Source organism: Vespula pensylvanica, chromosome 14, assembly GCF_014466175.1.
Source record: "Vespula pensylvanica isolate Volc-1 chromosome 14, ASM1446617v1, whole genome shotgun sequence".
Lineage (NCBI taxonomy): Eukaryota > Metazoa > Arthropoda > Insecta > Hymenoptera > Vespidae > Vespula > Vespula pensylvanica.
In genome coordinates this window covers 126316-148395 of record NC_057698.1, presented here as the reverse complement: position 1 = coordinate 148395, position 22080 = coordinate 126316, and the positions used below count along the sequence as shown (strand labels likewise).

The following is a 22080-nucleotide window of genomic DNA, read 5'->3' as shown; positions in this document are numbered from 1 at the left end:
TTGCGCTCTCGTGCATTACGTAAACACGGCGCATTTTCGACGATCCTTTTTCACAAGAAAGCAGCTCGTAAAACACATGTGGCCAACGATGCCTCCTGGCCTCTGAGCGAGCCGCTCGACGGACTTCCGGTTCGTTCGTAACCCGCCGCGCGATGGCGTTGTCGGTTCTTCCTCTTTCGATTGTTCCGCGCGAAATTTCAAACGCAACTTTTCTCGAAATATCTCGTACGTGCGAACTACGAAAAAAGGGGCGAAAAACAAAGAAAAGAAAGAAAGAAATCGAGCTCTTTCGCGTATGCTACGGTAAAATCCACTGGCCGACATAAACCTGACGATGATCGGACGAAATTGGCGCAAAGTAGTCATCGGCGAATCGTCTCTTTTATCGCAAACTTCGACGCTTGGTGCGAGCAAAGAATTTCGAGTCGACGTCTATTTTTAACGTTTTTATTCTTTTCTCTTTTTCTTTTTCATAACAAGTATCGTAATTATATCGCAGCGTATGGCACCGATTACTTACAAAGAAAACATCTTACAACTTTTATCCCAGTATAAATATGTATATTCTTATATAAATACGGCAGAGATGTAAAGTCCTGCCCGTTGAAAGAACTTGACAAAAAATACAATTCCATAACGCGGCATCGCCTCGTCGGAAGCGATTCCAACCACTCCATATATAATAAAACTAACGATTTGTCTAACCCACAATTCGGTTTACATTAAAAATGTTTACGTTCGAAATGTTACGTCGCAACGCGTTTCGTGTAATATCGTACGTTCCTTCCTCGCATCTTCGTAAACAGCATGATTTTTCAACGATGACTTTTTTAACGACGGTCGTTCCCTTTGTTTCGAACATACGTTTTCAACTATTTCCTCTATCGTAAAAGTATCACGCATCGTCAACTAACGTCCAGAGGATATTTCTTCAATGATCGCTGAAATGCCTCGGCGATCGTCGATCTAAAATAAATAAAAACGTCGATAAGTAACTCGTATGTATCGAATCGATTCGTAGGATAAATTTATACCTAAAGACTTTTTGGTGAAGGAGGTATGCGCTCACATGACCGGCGTCGATGTAGCGTATCTCAGCTCCGGGCCAAATTTTTTCTAAACTCATACAACTATCTCGCGGTACGTAAGCGTCGTCGCGCGCACAGACAGCTATAATGAGCTCCGTATCGACGGGAACTTCAAAATTTTTTAAGTGCGTGCACTCGTCCATTATACCGCGCATAAATTGCAAGGCTTCCCTCTCACGCCATTTGGCGTCTGAAAATAGTGGGTGCTTCGGTACGGGTAATAAGCAAACACCTGTTGCCAAAGAAATCTCAATATTATCATGCTTCTGTGCATTTTTGCTCGAGAACAGGGAGCGATATTGGAACGTAATCTTCCAACGATCGGTTAATTAAATTCGATTAAACAACGTGCTAAGTAGAGTTATTTTAAAGAAATTGCAACTTACGACGAAATGTTCTTCGTATATACGTACTTGTATACTCGTAAGCAACTGCATACGTAACAAAATATAAAATAAAACAATATAACTTTATAATTGTCTAAATTAATGGAAATAATGGTTGTTTGGTTAATATTGAAGATTAGGTCGAGGAGAAAGACGTTACGGTTTCAAAGCAACACACTTGCACGTTTCTTACCCTTGAGTGCCTCTAAATCGTTTGATTTGAATTTATTTGAAATAAGGTTCAGAGAAAACAATTTCGCCGCGGATTTTTCTTCGGCTACTTGACGCGTCAAGTCTTTGCCTTTCCTGTACGTATTCCCTGGACGATTTTTATCGATTTTGTTCTCAATTTTATCGTCGTTCGGTCCGCCGTTGTCAGCCGCAGTCGTCACACCGTCACCCTCGTCGTCGTTACTACTCTTTTCAAATTCGTTCTTTAATCTATTTATTCTGTTCATGCTAGCGGGATAATGTTTCGCGAAATGCTGCCCAGCCAAGAACGCTTCCTGCCAGGAATGCCAAAAACGGTTAGTCGATCCAGCCGGTAGACGAAAAAGCGACATTCGACAATCCTCGAAAGGATTGGGACTTACCTCTTGATCGATGACTTTTACCATTTTTGCAAGATCATTTTGATAAATTTCGTTGGAAAAATATTGGCTCTCTAGGAGATTCCAGTTTATGGAAGCGCTCATCACGCCTTCCGTGAAAACGGGCGAGGCCGTCGACCAAGAGAGACACGGTACCAGAGCTATAGGTTTTGGCCAATTCGTAGCGGCCAACGATGCCATCTGTTACAGCAACATGTAGATTTACGTGACAGCCCGTTATTCGCGAAATAGGAAATTGCTCTTACCCTGTCGTGTCGACAAAAATGATTGCGAGGAAAGATACTAACGTGTCCGCCCATGGATAGGCCTGTCAGACCCAACGGTCCGAATCCTTGTTGCTCGCACCAATTCAACAAAACGATGGATTCCATTATCAAGCAGCCACCCATAACGAATATGTCGCTGACGTTATGTAGACTCGAACGTCTACGCAAAGTCGGATGAAAGTTTCGATAAGAACGCCAACTACTCGCAAAATTAACGAATAACTTTATCCAGTACAAACCTTGAAGAATCGATTTCTTACATTTGATCTTTCGGTTTTCTCAATCCATAAAACGGATTTTCCAGAAGTACAGAAGCGATTCCAGATTCTTTGAGCAACGGTTTGGCGATCAGGTTCCTCCGACGCCAAAAGAACTAATTTTGGAAGCGAGATATCGCGACAGGGGTCGTGGAATTTTTTTTATAGAGCGACGTAAAGGGGAGAAGAAAGAAAAAGAAAAAGAAAAAAAAGAAAGAAAAGACGTCAAAGGTTTCCTCATTCGAGGCAAAGCGATTAGTTAGTCGTCGATCTATAATGAAACCTACGTGATCTCCTGTACCGGCGAGATGCAAACAAATGGGTTTTACTTTGTAAGAGTTCCATCCACGCGGTAAAATAACTTGGAAGTACGCAGTTTTGGTTTTCTCCGGCATCATTCCAGACAGGTATAAATCGAAAGGCGAAGTGAAGGAACCTTCTATTACGTGGCAGTCCGACCATTGCTCGTCCTGTCGAAAGGAGATAAGACAAAGAAAGAGGAAACGTTTTAAGGAGAGCGACTAGAATTTCTGCGCTATCGGTCTGCTTAACGTACCTTCGTTATGTTTATTGGATAATTACGAGGTATGAGATTGTAACAGGTCTCTCGATTAGCTATGACTTTCCTAAACTCGAATATCCTGAAATAAGAAGAAACTCTCAGGTTGGACCACGGCTCCCGTTAGGGACTTTACGTAACGCATGCGAACGAACTGCATGAGAAAGCTCGTCGCGCCTAACGACTTCGAAGGTTCACTTACCTTTTCAAATTCTGTGGATTACCCCATCCCTTTGTAAAGAACTTTGTCAGAAGAATACTTCTATAAACGGCATCCAAACGGCTCGGAGGCATCGTTAGAAATCGATCGATATTCGTACGATCTATAATCGGATTCCGGTGGAAAGTAACTTCCACGAGGTTTAGTGCAGATTCAAATCCATTTTTGTATTTTGACGATCGAAGATTTTAGCATTACGCCGAGCACGTTCGAGGAGGTTATCATTTGATCAAATAAACGGCATATCGCAATTTGCCCTATCTTTACCCTATCGTCCGAAAAATATTTTGAACGGACAGACCAATCAGAGAAGGCCAAAAAAAAAATGCGTACGTAGGCGAAAGCCAAGCACGCGACGTGCGCCTCGCGCGCGATCGACGCGACCGTATCGACTCGTTCGATTCTCGCTTTATTCGCATGACAGACGCGCACTCCTCGCACTTTCGCCGATTACATTTGCGAAAAGGGATATCTTCTTCTTCGCGTCACTCCTCGTCGAATCGATCGTTTTGAATTTCGTAGAGGCGATTTCCGCGTGGCAGCGTCGAAGACCGATCGCGTCGGCTAGTTTAGGGCGCTCGCGCAATCGAGGCACGCTCCGATTGGTCCAAATCGGGTTTGATACTCGCCTTTCGATTGGTCGGTCGCACGCGTACGACGCGACGGGGATATCGACGATATCCGACGAACGAGAAATAGCGATCGTTTACTCGCGCCAAGTCTCTGAAGGGTCAATGGATTTATTTATTTTCCACGTTCGATACAAAGTGTGTCTACTTTATTTTCCTCATGTCGTTATTGCCATCGACGCACTAGTGATCTTTCCTTTTGCCGAGGAACGCGTCAACGCGTTCGTCCTTCGCCTTTCGCCGTAGATTCGTACATTCCAAGTTATACCGAATCGGCGTTACGCTGTGCGTCAATTGCCAACGGAACGTGCAACGGCGAACTCGTAGACTTTTTCTTCAATTCGACAATCTTCGTGTCGTCGAAATAGAGGGCCTTGTCGAACAACGAGTTGAGAAGCTTATTAACGAGCGATCGTACGAATGAATATTTCAGTCCGTATCGTATAAAATATCTGAAAGAAGGGAAACGTACGTACGTAGGTCGTCGTACCGTTGGTATCGCAAAGGCGTTTACTTACTTGTGCAAGTAGTATCTGATACGTTGAGAATAAGTCAAGGAAGAGTAGAAGATCGGCATTTCGATGCCCATGATGTCGGCGATGCATAACACTATCGTCTCGAAGTTGCAAGCGTTCATGAAGTAGAGATTCCCTTCGACGACGCATCTCATCATATGTTCCCATTGCGGCTCGAGTCGTTGAAAGGCAGGCTTTGCCAGGTCTTCGATGTACGATCGACAACGAGCTTTTACGTCTTCCAAGCTTCCCCGACAAATGTTCATCCTTATCGGGATGAAAGAAAGAGGAAATACGTTTGAGAATGATCGTTTCGACGTGATCAATATAAGAAAGAAGAAACGCGCTATTCGGCGGATCGAAGTGTCTACGATAGCCTACGCGTATATCGTTTCTCCGACTCGTTAACATTTATCGAACTTAAAAATGAAAAACTCGATCTATCAAATCCATTAATTTCAATCGTAGGAACGGGCTCTGTCTAATGTCGTTTCAAAGGAGGAATTACAAACTCGGGAAGAGGAAGAACGATCGTAATAACCGAGCGATCGTAGCCTCCGGAGATAATAGGTAGGAAATCCAATCTCGTCTAGGAAAAAGTATGAAATTATCGGTCGCGTCGCGTAATTTACGACTACTAATCGTAATAAATAAATGACTCTGGGTGGTCTTAGCACCACGGTCCGGGACCGATCGCAAAGGTTCGACTTACTCCTCGTCGATTCCCAAGAGATAACCGATGCACCTCCAAACGTAACAGAAATTCTCGAGGTCCTCGTCCGTCCTCGGATAAATGCCAAAGTGATCGGGAAAGAGTACGGGCAGGCCCATGAAGCCGAACAGAGTATAGCCCATCTCCGATTGATTGATTCTCTTTGCGTTCGAATTCGTGCGTAAATGCTTCGATTGTTCCGCGTATAAGTGAGCCGACAACGATTCCGGAGGCAATATCGTCGAAAAGTCGTCCGTTATAAATCGAAGGGCCGGGCAGTGAGGGTTTCTTATGGTACTCTTCGATTCCATCTCCTCGTAATCGAATCGATTGACTTTCGTGCTCACATCGAGGTGCATCCTCTTGACCGTTTGAATATCTTCGTACGCCTTCGTACCTTCGCACCAAGGATCTTCCGTATACCAGTTGCGTACGCGTTGACCGGTCGACAAATATCTTGAACAATCATCCTTTCGTTACTTTACTCGATAATCTCTCTTTCAGGTAAGGGCTTCCTTAAAGGCAACCCAAACTCTTTTCTTTTCAAGATCCATATCTCGAAGGTCTCCGTCCGCGACACTTACCTTTTGAACGCTAAATAAGGCGTGTGAGATTTCTGCGTCGTTATAATGGATCTCAAACTGTCGTCATGGCACAACAAGAAGGACAAACCGTAGAGCTGCCCTAGGAAAAGTCCTGCGATATTGTCGCGAGCGAAACGCTGGCCCTTTCGAAACTTCTCTCTATCTAGCCAGTCCGGCTTTTCGGAAGACGGTCTATCGTGGTTACCGAGAAAATTCATAAAGTAAAGATTCCGCATGTGTGTCTCCGAAAGAAGATTCAAACGTTTCCCAAAGATCCCTTCGAGTTCCTTTCGCATTTCGTCGTAACTTCGCTCGGTGACCTTATTCCAAAAATCAACGTCGCGATACAACTCCTTCATCAGCGATTCGAACTCCTTTCTCTCCTCCTCCTCCTCCTCCTCCTTCTCCTCGGCTTTCATCCTTTTACGCACTCTCGGATACTTCTCCCCGCAAACTCTTTGTTATTTCTTATCGCGTGTTAACCCAGTGCCCGACGTTACAGGACTGAACGATTGCGCTCCTCTATTAACCGCAATTTATCTCATTTCCTTTTCTCGTGAAATATTTGGAAATGGATTCATCGCCGAAGACGACTCCTGATTGACCCAAAACGAACTAATTTATCTGTAAAAGAATGTCAACATTGTATTGAGTCAGTCAGATTGCGTCAGAGTTCACGACAGATGTGTCAATTGGCAATATATCTATCCAGAAGAGAACATTTGTTCGTATAGCAGATCTTTCGTCATTCATTGTTTTTTCATGTATTTTCTTGAAATATCATCCAAGTAGAATTCGTGGCGGCGTCGTCGATTACTCCCGCCTAAGATTTCGAATAAAGTAGCCTTTCCGCGTAATCGTCGCGCTATCGCGACGCAGTTTTCGAAAAGGAAACTACTTGTACGACCGTCGCGTTAGATCGCATTATTTTTTCGAACAAAACCCAGCTGACCTTGAAACGTCGAATCGATGCGATAAGAAGCGACTGCGGCAAAGAGATGGAATTGGAAAAGCTGTTATTTCTGGCGTTGCACGTTACAACGGGGCTTTTACCAATCGTCGTACTTACGACCACGAACGTTTTACGTTTATTCCCCCGTAAATACGGAACGCAATGGAACCTCCAATTTTTACGCTCGTAATCCTCGTACGAGTAAATTTAATTCTCTGGGCATCGATCGCCCCGCACTTGCAGTTTTTTTAAGCATGCGCCAAACCGTCCGAACCGTCTGGAATAGAAGACTCTTCTTCGTTGGAAAGCACCTATCCTGATCCATCCAAATGGAATTGCGTATCTAGCTTTCTGTTTGGAGTAGAAATCTACCGACTACTCGTCGGTTTCGATTCTACTGTTCGTATCAGGCAGAAGGACAGGAAATTCAGGGCAAACCATTAAATATTTTACCCGTGTTGAACCGATCGTTCCGCGGAGGAAATCGATTCGAATTAGAGCAGGCGTCTCGATTCGCGAAAGAAATTTTCGTTCGTGAGTGGGCAACTAAGATCTTCCAGAGTTTTACCGACCGTTGAAGATACAGATCTTTTCGACATCGATAAGGTAGAGCCCTGCGATATCCGCCGTTGAAATTTATCAACGGACGCTTCCAAGTTTTTACTTTTGCTCGTTTCTCGAATGTCAGCTCCGTCGATGAACCGTCGATTTCGAAATATTTTACGAGTTATTATCGTCGCTCGATAAAAAAACGCGTCCTTTCGCGATCGAAAGGATTCTTTGTCGTCGTCGTCGTCGTCGTCGTCGTCGTAAATTATATCGGATCGAAGCAACGATCGAACGACGTCGAAGCGACGTTGCGAAAGCATTTACGTGTTAATACGAGTAACTTTACAAGGGAATCCCCGTGGCCGAAATAGCTCAGTTGGGAGAGCGTTAGACTGAAGATCTAAATGTCCCCGGTTCGATCCCGGGTTTCGGCAACGCGCTCTCTTTTTTTTACCCCTTCTTTTTTTCTTCCGCTCGAGAAACGTTTCGTTTCCCGCTATTTATCGTACTCTCATTCGTTCTTCTGGCTCGTAAAATATAAGAGATAATTTTAATTTTGACGTTATTTCGAAGAAGGGTGGAAAAGTAACGTCGGAGGACGTGGGAGGCGTAACGCGATTCGATTCGACGCGGCCATGTGCGTGCGCGGCCGCGCGCGTATATCGACTTTCGCGAAAGAAGCGCGTACGATGGTACCGGAAATGCAGCCATTTCCCATACATTTCCCATATATTTCTAACGCGACAATGGAGCTGAAATTTACGACGTATGCGTAACGCGCGGCTTTGGGAAGCCGGAACGGGAATAGCCTGCGCGTTTGACGTCGAAAGAAGAAGTATCGTATTCCTTCGCCGATCGATAAAGATACGACGCTACGGTGCTGGAGAAGACATTGGTCGATCGTAACGAGACAATCGAGAAGCGAACTGTGACAACCTTTCGATCGAATCTCAGGAAGGATCAAGCTCGCTTCTTTTCGAACGGGGTGGTTTAAACCGCGCCCTTTCGATTGGTTTATCGTCGCGCATGCGTGACTCTCTCGTTTCGCTTCTCTGCGCTCGTCGAGCTGTTTCGGTTCTTCGGTCCACTTGACAGTCGACAGTCGGAATTACGTCAGGGGGGAAGTCGCGCTCTTGTTCGTTCTTCTCCTCGATGAGAGACAACGCAAGGATGCGACGACGATCGGGCCGATCGTGAGAATTTCACTCTATTACTCTCCCGGTGGATCAGGATTCCGAAGCGAGCAACGATCGCGATCGAGGAGGGACGAGTGATACACAGAAGGAGAGCTCGCACTCGTCGCACGCATTCGATAGAACGTTGAGAGCTGTCGTTCGATCTTCGTATCCTTTTTCTCCTTCCTGTTTACGTCGCGAAGAAGGAACAAGGACCGAGATCGCTCGTAAAACGAACGTTCGACGCGAGACACCGATCAACGTGCTTCGCGACTCGTGCCTCTGCTCGACCTTAGTGCCAGCGAGTCATTGTTTTCGCTCGCTCGCTCGCTCGCTCGAGAGAGAGAGAGAGAGAGAGATTCCAAGAACAAGAAGGGAAGGCGCAGGAAGGAAGGAAAATCGCAAAATGACTACGTCGCACGTTATCCTCCTCGTCCTTTATCTGCTTCGCCAAGCCGAACGTTCTCAAGCAAGTAAGTTTACGAGTCGAGTTGGACGAATTCGAGTCGTGGCAGCTCTCGCGGACGGACGGACACCTTCTCAGACACGTTCCCTGTCGATGCCGCTTTGTCCCGAGCGCGAGAGACGTACGTACTCCTTTCTCACCGGGAAACAACGGAGACGTTTAACGGGACACCTGTAGTATACCTCGATCCACGAACACGGATCATAACTTCGCGGCGTGCTCTTACGCGCGCGTCTTTTTCATTAAGCGTATAGATTCTCGTCAACGCGTGGAGTACTCTTAGCTGTTCGCGCGTAAAATTGGCGACTCGATGCGTCGATCGACGCGACGGAAATCTTTCTACGTGATTTCTCCTCTCTAAGGGCGCGAACGAAGCTCTCGGATCGTGGAACGCGTTCTCGTTAGCCTCGTTGAACAGACCGTACGAAACGCTCGACTCTTGCTCGACTAGGAAACGATTTCTTATGGACGTCTTATGGACGGAAGGATATTAGGAAGCGGTGGTGGAAAGATAGAGGCCCACGCTCGCAACGAAAATTTCTCGGCCTTGTATCTCCCGGAAATGCAATCTCTTTCCAACGTCCGCCCGTACTTTCCTCCCCGCCCCGATGCAATTCGATTCCGCTCTTTTGACTCGACGCGCGACGATTCCCTTCCCCGATGTAACGATTAGCAACGACCACTGAAACGAGCAGCGCGCTAAATTCGAACGGAATTCGAAGTCTCGGACGCGATGAATTTCCCAAGTCATCAGTCGTGCGCCCTTCCGTTCGATCGAGTCAGCTTCGATACGCTCGACTCCTTGCGAACGATCTCCCTTCTTCGCTCCTCGTAGGATCGAAAGGAACCTTTCGGTGGGGTGGGGCGTGTTTGATGCTTTACTCGCGAAATTGGGTCGTGCCGCTCCACGCCGGCACGAATTCGATCGAGTACCCGTTGAAAGACTCTCGTTTCCCGCGGAATCTACCATCGTTTATCTTCTAACGAAAGAACCAAGTTTCGCCGATACGCGCGCGTGCGACCTTTAACGAACGAAACTCCGCTTTTTTCCTCCTCCTCCTCCTCCTCCGACGACGACCTCGCCATTCGTAAGAATCGAGCTTAATCGCTCGAACTCGGTTAAATCGAATCGTACGCGCGAGGGAAATCGACGAAGCGGATCGTTCGTACTTCCCGCCAACTTTTCTCCTTTCGCGAATGATCGCTCTTAATCCCGTGAGCGTTCCTCGACGACGAACATCTCCCCCCTCTCTCTCCTTCGGAATCTTTTCTACGTTTTATCGCTAATATCGAAGCGACGAGGCCGGGTTTCCCGTCCTATCCGATTACTCTTCCACGATACGTAACTCAAGCGCCAGTCGATGAAAAAGAGATAATATTCGAAGCTATTACGTTCTGAGAATTTTCTTGAATGCCATAAGCCACGGCGACGATCGAGAAAGATAGAAATACGCACGTAGACGGGCGCTCGGCCAAGAGGATTTGCGGATTAGTATCGTCCTCGTATTTCTCCTCGAATAGGGATTTTCTGCCGTTTCGCGTGCTCTCTCGCCGATACGAAAGAAAGACTGCGCGTCCCCGGACGGAAAATGAAAACTCTCCTTCGAAAGCTTTCGACGTTTCGTCTCATCTTCGATTCTCCCTGAATCGTTCGAAACGAGAACGGTACGTAACGGAATCGATCTCGTCGAAGAAATAATAATCATCGATCGCTTATACATTCGTTGATATAAACGAAACGTCCCGGTCCATCGAGATATTCCAAATAATTACGACTCTCGTACGGGGAAATTCATAGCGAGCGCAAACTTTGATCGACCAAACGATTTAACTCGCGTATTTCTCGCAACGAATAGAAATTTCGAAACGAATTGGTTTCGACGGTGAAAAGGCAGTTTGACGTACGTTTCACGTCTCGCGCAACGAGGAACCACGAGGAATAATGGAGCGAACGTCGTTCGAGCGGTGCGAGAAATGTACGTTTACCTACTGCGTACCTACGTATACACGCGAGTCGTTACGCGCGTGGAAAATTGGATAGCACGCCGTACCGCAAAACGAATGAAGGCCGCGGTCGGCCCACGTGACTGGCTATCGAGGCGTGCACCCTGCGGAACATCAACCAATCGGGAAAGTGGTTTCGATGCGGGGGCCGGGAGAGGGGTCTGCGAAGGGCCAAGGTTCCTTTTACGATCTTTCGTCCTCCTCGTTGCTAACGCGTCGTAGGTCCGACGCGTTACCGATATCTCTTACCGACGTTCCCCAGTAGCTCGACTTTGAGAAAATTATCGGGAGCAAATCGCGATAGAAAAATACCAATTAGAAACGACGGAACGTCCTACGCGTAGACCAACCAAACTACCACAAGATATCCCTTTCGTTTAGTTTATTTTCCATTTCGTTCTAAGCGTAACTTCGTACCGGCATTAGAATCCTTTCTCTTCGGGAATTTTATGCGCGACAGAAGATTCTACGATAATTTGATTTATCCGATAGCCAGCGCGCGATACGAAAACTCACTCGTCATTGTTAATTAAATCTCGGCCGTTAAATGGGTAGTCCTGATTCCCTATTCACCAGATAGGAATCTGGAGTGTCGCGCTCGCACGGACTCGATTCCTTTTCGAAACGAACGTTCCGAAATCGAAAACTACCGAGCTCGAGAAAGACCTTTTCGTATACTCGCGAGGACATTATAAAAGAAATTTCCAAAAGACGCGAAACGGGGGGAGAGAGAGAGAGAGAGAGAGAGAAAATAAACGTTTAAACTCGTTAATTGTCATCCTTTCGACTTGTCCCAGTACTTGAAGTTCTTCGCAAGGAATTCTTCGTGTTACGTGCAATTTCCAAGTTCCTTTTGTCTCTCCTCGTCGGTTCGTGACGGAAGCATTTTTAATTAGGCTTCTGGATGCCCCAGGTGCTACCCGCCGTCTTCTATACATATACCTACTTACGTTAGTTGTACATACCCGTCGAAACGACTCTGAGATAACGCAGAGAGCTACCGTTTTCCACCATATACATTTCGAATATTACTTATCAACTTTACTCGTTTTTCGTCCAAAGGATTCGCGTCGTCATTTGTTATTCAACGATCTCTCGATCTCCGTGCACATATTTATCTGCGCATCTAGTATCTCTATAGAAGCGATGGCGATATGAAAGAAGACGAAAGGAAAAAGAGACAGGAAAAAGAACGAATAAATCGGCTTGATTTTTCGACTTTTCGTGACTCGAGAGAGAGAGAGAGAGAGGGAGAGAGAGATGAAAAGCACTCGTGCAAAACTCAAACAGGCACTCGATTGATCTCAAAGCTTGGCTTTAATCGGTCGATCGTGGTTGCCAATACGGTTATCGTCGATATCGTTTGTACGCGTAAAGAATAGCGAATGGGGAAAGGCAATGAAGTCACGGATGATGGACGTTTACCGGTGTTGCTCGTCGACGATAAATATCAAAAGTTGGGTGTCCCGATTAAACGTGGGCCGCACGTAGCAGAGCAACACCGTGAGACGATATGCTTGGCCATGAGCTTGACAGATCTGCTAGCTGATCGATATTTACTAGCAACGGCCATTGTTGCGAACGCTTCTCTCTCCCCCCTCCCGTTCTCGCTCTCTCTTTGTCTCTTTATCTATCTCCTTTCTCTTTCTATCTAATGTCACCTTTCATCGTCGACCATCGTCGTTTCCTTTCATCGTCGGATCTTGACGTCAATTTCTCCGTATTATTCAAAATTGTCTCCATCCTATGCATTCATCGGGCAAACCGATATTTCCGATGCTCGTAAGTATATCGACGATTCTTCCGTTTCTCTCTCTCTCTCTCTCTCTCTCTCTCTCTCTCTCTCTCTCTCTCTCTCTCTCTCTCTCTGCATCCGTCTGACCACTCGTCGAACGAGCCATTTTACTTAAAAGTAGAGAGACGTAATGGGAAAATCGTGTCGTCCCTTTGCTCGCGATCGTTCCTCGTTGAATTCGAAAGTTATTAAAGGTCGCGTTTGAAAGTTGCCAAGAATTTATAGGAAGAGTTAATGAATTTTCTTTCAAAGGTAAATTTGCAAAGACCGAAAGTTTTTAAAAAGGGAAAAACGACGAGGAGACGTTAAAAGTCGAGGAGATTTATCGAAAGTTTATGGATATTGTTCGACACGTTGAGTGAGCAATTTATGTCCAATACAAATATTAATGACGCAGTTTAAGGCAGAGATCTTTAGATAAACGAGTAATTAAAAAGCAGCGTTCGAAAAGATAAAAATTTTATAATATTGCGCAAGGGTAAGAAACAAACGCGACTCGTTAATTAGCTGTGCAAATAAATTAAGAGAAGCTTGCTCGTTTTTTTCGCTCGACGCATTGAAATTTAAATGAAATTCTTCGCGTCTGAATACGGATGCGTTATTACTTTTTATCAGGTGCTCGATAGATGTAGGTTATATCGAATATTCGAGGAATTTTATTAATTACGAAATAATACGCGGCGATTTTTACGGCGATCGTTTCGATAAACGGTCCAGCTACTGCCTTAGCCGAGGAAAACGCGTATATTCGTACATCTCGTTTCCGCGGACGTTAAAATGTCGTGACATGTCTTTTTACGGGCATTAGTCGTACGAATAAAGGGATACATTCTTCGCACGTCGCGTTATAACGATTGTGAATTTTTTATCGAGACGTCCGCCATATCGAATGCGCCATTTTGAATCCTCTTTGTTCGACGTTGCATTCGAGCCAAAGGATTTACGAGGACCAGATAAGTAGTGGCATATGGTTTTGTCGATGTAATTTATCCGCATATACGTTTCGAGTCGAATCGAGAGACGACGTAAGCGTTACATTTACGAGAGCGACACCGGAGTAAGTAGCACGTACATAGCTGTCTTTTCTCTCTCCCTCTCCCGCCCCGCCTCCTCCCTCCTTTCGCGGAAGCTAGACGATAGGGATAGAGTTGGCAGCACAGATCGATGCGACGATCCTTCGTCCGTTCTCTCGCTCCGAAGCGCGACACACGAGCGAAGGAACGCGCGCACCTATCCAAAGTCGTCTCCTTTTCTAAGCCACGTGAGATACGTGCGGCGCGTGTACGCGCGCCCGCGCAAATTACGCGTCCAACGAAAAAAATCATTCGGTATTACCCGTTTCCTTCGCGATTTTCTTTCTTGTTATATATTTATCGTCGTCTTTCTTCCTTCTACCATTCTTACCTTCATTATTGCGGAAAGGAAGCTTTCATCGTTGTTTCTCGTTGCAGTATCCGGCAGAGGTAACAGCCAGGTTCTTCTCGGAGAAGTCGACATCGCGGTTAGAGACGACGGTTCCGCCAGCGAGATCACCACGGAGGAGCCTTATTTGAAAAAATGTATCGTCGATGGGAACGCCTATTCGCACAGTCAGACGGTACCAACAATATCTTTAATAATTCGTCTCGCGAGATCATTTTCCGTCGTATCGTTACTTTTTTCTTTTTTTCTTTTTTTTTTCCAACGATAATTCATCGGACACCCGTTTAATTCGCAAAAGAAAACGAAACGAAAACTTTATTCGAAGCGTTTTGTTCTCAAAGGAAGATAAAAACGAAAAGAAAGGTAAAGTTATTCGGCGCGACGCGCCAAGAGAACGAGCGAATGAAGCATAATATAGAGAACGTCTCCAACATGTCAGGATGGCCGAGCGGTCTAAGGCGCCAGACTCAAGGTTGATACCTTACCCGTTCGAAGCGGGTTCGAGGCTTCTGGTCCTCTCTGAGGGCGTGGGTTCGAATCCCACTTCTGACAAAATTTTTTTTTTTCCGTTTTATCATCATTTCCCATTCTCTATCGACTCGATACGTCGTATATCATCGAATGTAATTTTTTTTTTTTTTATCGATCATTATATCTATTATATTAAATATCTCTCAAAGCGAAAGATAACGTGCCACGGAGGAGAGTTAAACTTTTCTCCTCGGTCCCTTGGGTTATCGATCCATTTTTTATACTTTGCACGATCGGTTTAGACGAAGATCTCTTCGTATCTAATAAATTCTGCTAATGGTAAAATTCGAAGCTACCGAAGTATCGGACTCGAACGAATAATAAACAGAAAGGAGCTTTCATGCCGATCGAGACGTATGCGTCTCGAGAGTAATAACGCGGGATTTTTGTGAAAATCCGTGTGTGCTTTCGGATCGTATGTACGTACGCGCGCAGAGAGTACGCATACGTAAATAGCCGAGCTAGTAGAAGTAATCCCCGTAGTCGCTACTAATTGAAATAGGATGTAGGCATACCCTTATCGGAAAATACCGACGTGGATCTTTGATAATGAATCTGGTAACGTAATAAATTAAATCGCAACCGTGTGCGGTTCGTCTTTGAACGAAAATTTTCTCGTAATTCGATTAATATAACGCGAGTACAAATCTGCACTATCTTCCTTTCGGCAGATTTTAATTGACGTTAATTAAGTTAATCTTTAGCGATCAACGATATCGTCTCGTTCGTACGTAGCATGAAAATTCATTAACATTTATTTGGAAATGCCGGCCCTTCTCCCTGCCCGTAATCTGCTTCAGCAAACAATGCCATTTTAATGCAAACACGGTACACGATATACGCCGACGAAATGAGGTCACGCGAGATTGTAATATCTCGGTTTTACGTATGTACATAAAGCGGCAAAAAACAATAATCTTTCGGTTAATAACGTAACTCCAGCTACCAGCGTCGCACTGGCTCACGCTTTGCCTTATGTTTTATTCATGAAACTCCCTTTTATTCTTAGGATTTATTCGTTGGATTTTTGTCTGCGCGCTCTCTCTCTCTCTCCCTCTCTCCGTTCGTTTCCGTGCGATAATTCTCCAACAATGGCCAAGTGAAATAGGCTTGAAAAGTTCGGACACGAGTGCGACGCGTTCAGAGTACGTCCTAAACTCGAAACTCGAAGAAACAGATTCCAAGGTTTCGAGCGAATTTGTTTCTCGGCTTACTTCGAGGAGGACCTTCTTTTGACCGGAGCTTTCGGTGGCTCGCTATATCGAAAAGTGGACAAAACATGTTCGCCGTTATCTCTCGGGTACGAACAAATCCAAGAGATACCAACTTGTGGAAAGTACGAAAAACATCTTCCACTTTTTATTATTTCTCCTGTCTCTTCTCCTTCCAACGGCCTACTTTTTTCTCCTTTCTTTTTCTCTTTTAGAAAAGTACGAAAGACAAGTATCTCTATCGATAGCCGTATGTTTCGTTCTAGTCTTATTCGCTTTACACGTATTTTCGATCGTTTAATGACATCGATTAAAACGTACTTGGCGATGCTTCGAGCATCTTGTACCCCTCGTATTCTGCCTGTGTAAACATTGTTCGTGCGTCGGAAAGGTCAGGCGATACACGAACCGTCCTCGTAGAAGACAAGGTAAACGATGCACGCAACGTCCGACACAATTTTGACTCGGATGCTTAATTCGAAAAGATGGATTCGTAAAAGCATTCTCGTAAAAATAAATTATTCCCGTAAAATTGATATTACATGCATCTCCGTGCAACGAATATGCGGCAGAGACGGTAATGTCGCCTCGTGCTCCCGCGTCCAATTAGTAACGCAGCAAGTTTCGTCGCGCGCGAAAAGAGGTCGAAAGCTCCCCGGCAATGGCGCTCGTATATCCTGTCGCAAGATACTTTCTTCCTCCTCCTCTTCTTCTTCTCCTTTGGCAAAGTCTTTAAGAGTATCGCCTCAACGTTATTTAACGCTAAGCTTTTCTAGCCGGTTATCGTCGAAACGCGTTTTACTCGCAACCTTTTTTTGCGCTTTCATCTTTACGGAGCCGAGAGAGGAGAGAATTTATTTTACACGCTCGCATAACGCACGTACATAGCAATCTAGAAATCAGATCACTCGTGATAAATTCCTATTCGCATTATTGCGAACGGTTAAATACCTGTGTCGTTCGACGGAACGACGCTCTAATCATTTGACGAATTTACCGGTACTGATATCATTTTGGTTTCGAAATGCAGAAACGTTGGTTTCCAATTGGCCCGCGTAATAATAATACGGTTGAAGCTGGGTATTATGCAACTATTGCGGTCAGCGAGCTCGCGATAGAGAATTTGGATTTTCGCAATGTGAAAATGACGTTGATATCGAGCGCGTCTTCTCGACAAAGATCGCGGCTATAAAATAACAAAGATTATTTCAAATTTTATTTCACCACCGAAATAATCGCGTTTCGCGAGATCGTGTCAATGGTAAATCGTGTTTCTTCGTCGCTCGAAGCTTTCCAATTTCGCGCAATGATCGTTGCCGCAAAAGATAACTGAAAACTCGACGATTTTTTAGCGTCATCGCGGCGGGTGAGTGAGTGAGAGAGGGGGAGAGAGAGAGAGAGAGCGCGGCCGGTTCGATACTTCGCAATCGACGTTTATTACAAAAAAAGAAAAAAAAAAAAAGGAAAAGCAAAAATGCAAAATAAAAAATGAAACGAAAACAAACGTGGATAAATAAAAGAGAATCTTTTGCCGTTTCAGATACCGTCATACGACGTCAACTCTCATTGCCTCTGCGTCGCCGGCGAGGTTTATTGTTGGTGGCAAAATTATAATCCGAGTACCGACTCCTCGATCGGTTCTGCCTCGTCGTTATCGACGACGTTGGGAAGCAATTATACTCCCATGTTGGAAGTAAGCACGGACACTGCCGATAGTTCTGAAGCTTCTGGTGATTATCTTATCGAAGGAACTCTCGTCGGGCAATCACAAGGACGCGTCGAAATCAATTCGACGTACTCGACTACGCCGTCTGCTCCAACGACGTGCCTCGTCATGGGTACTTGAATTATTTTCTTTCGGAAGAACGTTCGTAAAGAAAATGGCGAGATCGAACTTGATCGATCGATGATTCGTCGACGAGTACTACGACCTTGCGACATACCTTTATTACCGTATTCGAACGGAACGTTAAAGCTTTTCCTCTCGAACGTACGCGAAATACGTGGAACGTCCCGTTGAAAGATGCATTTAGCGCTAAAACTTCGAAGCTCTTTTTTTCTTTTCGAAAGAGAGAGAAAGCTCGTTGAGTTCTCTCGGCGGAGGCCGCGAAAAGGAATCAAGTGGACGAGGAAACGTACCAAAGACGTCTCTCTTTCTCTCTGATTGCAGGTAGGGAGTATCGAGAGGGCGAGGTACTGCCGCATTCGACCGGAAACTGCGTCGAATGCAGCTGCGGCTCGGAGGGTCGGGTCGAGTGTTCTCCTCGAGATTGCGTACCTCTAAGGCCTGAGATACCGGTCGCACCGGATATACCCGAACCACCCGGCGCTGATTTCGAGGTCTTCGATTTGGCACGAGACCGAGGGATCGACGAGGGATTTTAATAAGCTTCTTATTCCTTTTTTCTTCTTCCTCCTTCATTTCCTTCACCTCTTTCCTTTTTCCACCGTCTATTCCAGCAAGAGTCGCGATGGCTCTGCTCGTTCCTTTACCAACGTCGTTAACCTTTTAACGAATTCGTTACCCAACGATTCCCTTTGAAAAGGAAAGAAACAAAAAAAGAAAACAACGATCTTACCTCTTCTTTTGATTTAGAACAGAGTTCGCGTTCGCAATGGATCATATAGATCACCGCGAGACTAAGTTTGAGAAAAGATTCGAGAAATCGGCGCCTTCTCTCAATCGAGAACGTGCCTTTCCATCTCTTCCATTTATTGATTTCTTTCTTTTTTTCTTTTCCTTTTTTTCTTTCTTAGTCGTAGTAACGCCTAGCGTCGACTTTTTCTAAGACCCTTTACGACTCGTAACGATCAAGCGAGATCGTTACACATCCGATGTCTTTTCCAATAATCCACGAACTTCAATCACCTGTTATTATTACTTTAGTCGATCGTACCTAATTTTTCTTTGGCAAGAAAAAATGACGAAGGACGCTTCGCAAAGTGACGGAAGACGTCGCGTTGGCAAAGATTGTTCAAAAGACACCGAAAGAAAACGATACGACACCGAAGAAACGCGTTCCGTTACTTTGCATGGAAAGAGCTTTTCTCTTTCCAAATACGAAACTTTCGGTACGTTTAGTGATTTTTCGAGGGATGTTCCCCGACCAAGTAGGAAAATATCTTTTGTAGGGAACGGCCTATGAACGTAATAAGAAGAAAAGAGAGAGAGAGAGAGAGAGAGAGAAGAAGAAGAAAACAAAGTAGGAAATCGGCCTACACGATATTAATCGAGAACGAATTTCGTCAGGTAGCTGAGCGAATACACTCGCGCTACGTGCAAAAAAGTTGACATAACTCTCATCTTTATGGATTACGCATTTGTCTTTATCTATTACTCGGATCGTCATACCTTAGACATTTTCTAGTCTAAACATATCGTAACTGTATCTTAGTTGTATCCAAAGTCATCATATCCTATTCATATTCTAGTCATAATCATAGATCACGCGATAACTTAAATTATATCGTATTTCCCTTGCCCGGGATGAGTGTAAAAAAATTATCGAATAATCGAATTAAGATACACGCAAGGCCATTATGCACACTTGAGTCCAACGAAGCAGTATTATCTATTTTTATATACGTATTTTATTTCAGTTCTATACCTTGATTCGATACTTTTCACGTACGATGCAATAATAGTCCTTTATCTCGTTTATGCGTAAGTACTCGAAGCGTCGCTGATCGATGCCAGGGACTTTGATCGGTTTTGATCTCTCTTCGTTCTCTTCTTTCATCGAGAAGTATAAAAAAAGACGGCATACGTTCGTCCGTACGTAGTAGCTATAAGTTCAACGATCGATTACGATCATCGATTCGTACAATGAGGTTATATTATGTATCGTGGTGCGATCCGTTAATGTACGCGTATAATAATTTTGGTGCTAATGATTTGACACTTCTAAATCGTCGTCTCGTACTTGGGTACGCGTCGATGAAACTTTGTAAAAATCTTTGCTATATAACGTTTATCGTTTATAAAATACAACAATCCGTGCTCGTATATAGCAGCATTTTCTAAATTCTCTCAAGTAGCGAAGCTGTTCTTGCTGTTTACAAGCGATTCCAATTCCAATATATTTTAGGGCCACCCTGTATATATATATAAATCCATATATAGGTATACGTATACATGCGATAGAAACACGTACCCGTTATAAAAGGAACCAAGTATCGAGATACGAGCTACGCGTTACACACGCGCACACGTACACACGCACGCAGAGGTATTAAAATATATGTATATATATATACTTGCGAATAAATAGGCGTAGATAACTTTAGTTCGATAGAATTTGGATGTCGTATACTTTTTACAAATGCGTTTTTAGAGTATTTCGTTTGACCGTTCCGATGCAGTTTCAATTGACCGTGTTGAGGATTACTATTAAACAGTCCCTATTCCGTAAAGATTATTTAGAAGCAAGGAATCGTTCGTTAAAACTTTCGACGGTTGCAAGGCACAGAAAATTTTCTTCCGAGCGTACGTGTGCGTCTATATGCGCGCCTATGTGCACGTTATACGGACGTGCCTCCACACATGGATACGGCTAATCCTATGAAAAGTTAACGGATCTACGCGTTGGAAAAGCTAATTGTGAAAGAAAATGGCCAGAAAAGGGGCTATGATTACGTAATATATTTAGGAACGGCGGGAGAGAACATTACCTATAGGTAGTCGTATTATTAGGTAGACTCCAATGTGATATATACACGCGAAAGATAACTTTGTCTAAGAGTTTATAATACTTTTGAAAGGCCTGACCTTTCTCATCGGGCTCGTTAGGAGAAAACTTAGTAACGTGGCGTGTACTACGAGTAACGAAAAAAAAACCCCTCTGTATCCTTCGAGCGAAATTTTGGCCATGTCGCATTTTCTATTAAAACGACGAATGTATCCATCGATCGTGCATTCCGATTGCTCGAAAAAAAAAAAAAAAAACAAAACGTTGTTTTTGCGAAACAACGATTGGAACGCGATAGGACCACTAACCAAAATATTCTCGTTCGAATCGTACAGAATCAACGAATTAACTACATAGATCCGCGCATGCAACAACTTTAATTCTCGTTACGATATTTTTATTCGACTATCTTTTTAAATAACTTTAAAGACACGATGCTTCGCGTTGTCTCCAAGCTGTCTCCTTTGCCTTTATCAATCGTTGTCATCGACGTTACTTTCTTCCGTATCGTGATCCACCAAAGGTTAGTTCGTTGTAAACGCCTATTACGGATTTTAGACAATCCATATCTCTTGTTCCGCAAAGGCTCGATGAGAACAAGCATGAGGATTCGAGGAGAGGGAAGGGTTGGGAAGGGAAGGGAAGGGAAGGGAAGGGAAGGGAAGGGAGGAAGGAAGGAAGGAAGGGATAGATAGATTTGTAATATAATTTAGTTGCGAATCGCGGTGACGTGCCACGGGACCATCGACGAGGAACGAAGGATGTCGCGCATTGATTTTCCGTTAGTTTTTCTATTTAAGTAACGATCTCGTACGTCTTCCAACTATCCCACACACAGTTATGTCCACCTTAACGTTCGTGGGATCTCCTGTCTTCTCAAAAACAAACGATTGTTATTCGAATAAAGGAGGATCTTACGATCACGACTTTTTTCTTACCAAACTCTCTCGCATTCCTCTTTCGTACTCCTTGCAAGAATCTGGAAAAATCTTTTAAACGTTAAACGCAAGTACTTTCGTTCGACTCGTTTCGATCGATCTTTCAGCTTTCGTCTTAGCTCTTTATTTTACAAGATGGAGCTAGTGACGGCATCGAGATTCACCAAGATCGCCGGTAAATTTCTCATCGTGGAATATGTACGATTTTATCTTTTATACGTTTTCATTTCTCCACTTGCGCGTGTCCCGTCCAAGCACCCAACGCGTACACGTATTATATATATATATATATATATATATATATATATATATGTATGTATGTACGTATGTACGTATGTACGTTGTATACGCGTCGATGTACGACGGCATATGCGCAGAAAAATGCAAGCGGTTGGGAAGGGCGCGTCTAACGAGTTTATCAGCGATGTGCAGTCGTCGCGAAGCGTTCTTATCGGTATACGGGACGCAAGTGATTCAATAACGCGACGTGTCGTCAAACGGTTAGTAAAAACTAAAGTATTT

General features: G+C 44.4%; 3 protein-coding genes and 2 non-coding genes across 15 annotated transcripts; 3 read left to right on the top strand and 2 right to left on the bottom strand.

Moving 5' to 3' along the window:
* Positions 1-539: 539 nt before the first annotated feature.
* On the bottom strand, positions 540-3815 carry LOC122634136 (protein ABHD18). 11 transcript variants are annotated; one of them, XM_043822760.1, is made up of 10 exons: positions 3370-3815; positions 3165-3249; positions 2896-3078; positions 2612-2724; positions 2373-2511; positions 2068-2265; positions 1653-1980; positions 1475-1519; positions 1035-1320; positions 540-966 (listed from the first exon to the last, which is right to left on the bottom strand). In XM_043822760.1, the coding sequence occupies exons 1-10, from the start codon at positions 3459-3461 to the stop codon at positions 906-908; spliced, it is 1530 nt and encodes a 509-aa protein (XP_043678695.1). In that variant the 5' UTR covers positions 3462-3815; the 3' UTR covers positions 540-905. The 11 variants fall into 11 exon arrangements, with proteins under 11 accessions (XP_043678695.1, XP_043678697.1, XP_043678696.1 ...); XM_043822762.1 differs by having other exon boundaries at positions 1035-1278; XM_043822761.1 differs by having other exon boundaries at positions 1668-1980.
* A 325-nt stretch (positions 3816-4140) lies between these two features.
* On the bottom strand, positions 4141-6224 carry LOC122634021. The gene is made up of 4 exons (XM_043822572.1): positions 5828-6224; positions 5244-5699; positions 4535-4798; positions 4141-4468 (listed from the first exon to the last, which is right to left on the bottom strand). Exons 1-4 carry the CDS (start codon positions 6184-6186, stop codon positions 4279-4281), a joined length of 1269 nt encoding a protein of 422 aa, XP_043678507.1. The 5' UTR covers positions 6187-6224; the 3' UTR covers positions 4141-4278.
* Positions 6225-7689: 1465 nt separating this feature from the next.
* Trnaf-gaa lies at positions 7690-7762 on the top strand. Its single transcript has one exon. It is a non-coding gene; the product is annotated as a tRNA-Phe (tRNA).
* Positions 7763-8846: 1084 nt separating this feature from the next.
* LOC122634146 lies at positions 8847-21541 on the top strand. Its single transcript, XM_043822786.1, has 5 exons — positions 8847-8976; positions 14220-14365; positions 17473-17770; positions 18103-21246; positions 21298-21541. The coding sequence occupies exons 1-4, from the start codon at positions 8910-8912 to the stop codon at positions 18315-18317; spliced, it is 726 nt and encodes a 241-aa protein (XP_043678721.1). The 5' UTR covers positions 8847-8909; the 3' UTR covers positions 18318-21246; positions 21298-21541.
* On the top strand, positions 14625-14742 carry Trnal-caa. The gene is made up of 2 exons: positions 14625-14662; positions 14698-14742. It is a non-coding gene; the product is annotated as a tRNA-Leu (tRNA).
* Positions 21542-22080: the final 539 nt, after the last annotated feature.

Coding starts and splice junctions, on each gene's coding strand:
- LOC122634136 (XM_043822760.1), bottom strand. CDS start 3,461: ATGCCTCCGAGCCGTTTGGATGCCGTTTATAGAAGTATTCTTCTGACA. Junction 1,321..1,474: donor TATACGAAGAACATTTCGTC/GTAAGTTGCAAT, acceptor CTTTGGCAACAG/GTGTTTGCTTATTACCCGTA. Junction 967..1,034: donor CTTCACCAAAAAGTCTTTAG/GTATAAATTTAT, acceptor TATTTATTTTAG/ATCGACGATCGCCGAGGCAT.
- LOC122634021 (XM_043822572.1), bottom strand. CDS start 6,186: ATGAAGGAGTTGTATCGCGACGTTGATTTTTGGAATAAGGTCACCGAG. Junction 5,700..5,827: donor CCTTATTTAGCGTTCAAAAG/GTAAGTGTCGCG, acceptor TGATTGTTCAAG/ATATTTGTCGACCGGTCAAC. Junction 4,799..5,243: donor CTCTTGGGAATCGACGAGGA/GTAAGTCGAACC, acceptor CATCCCGATAAG/GATGAACATTTGTCGGGGAA.
- LOC122634146 (XM_043822786.1), top strand. CDS start 8,910: ATGACTACGTCGCACGTTATCCTCCTCGTCCTTTATCTGCTTCGCCAA. Junction 8,977..14,219: donor AGCCGAACGTTCTCAAGCAA/GTAAGTTTACGA, acceptor TTCTCGTTGCAG/TATCCGGCAGAGGTAACAGC. Junction 14,366..17,472: donor CCTATTCGCACAGTCAGACG/GTACCAACAATA, acceptor TTGCCGTTTCAG/ATACCGTCATACGACGTCAA.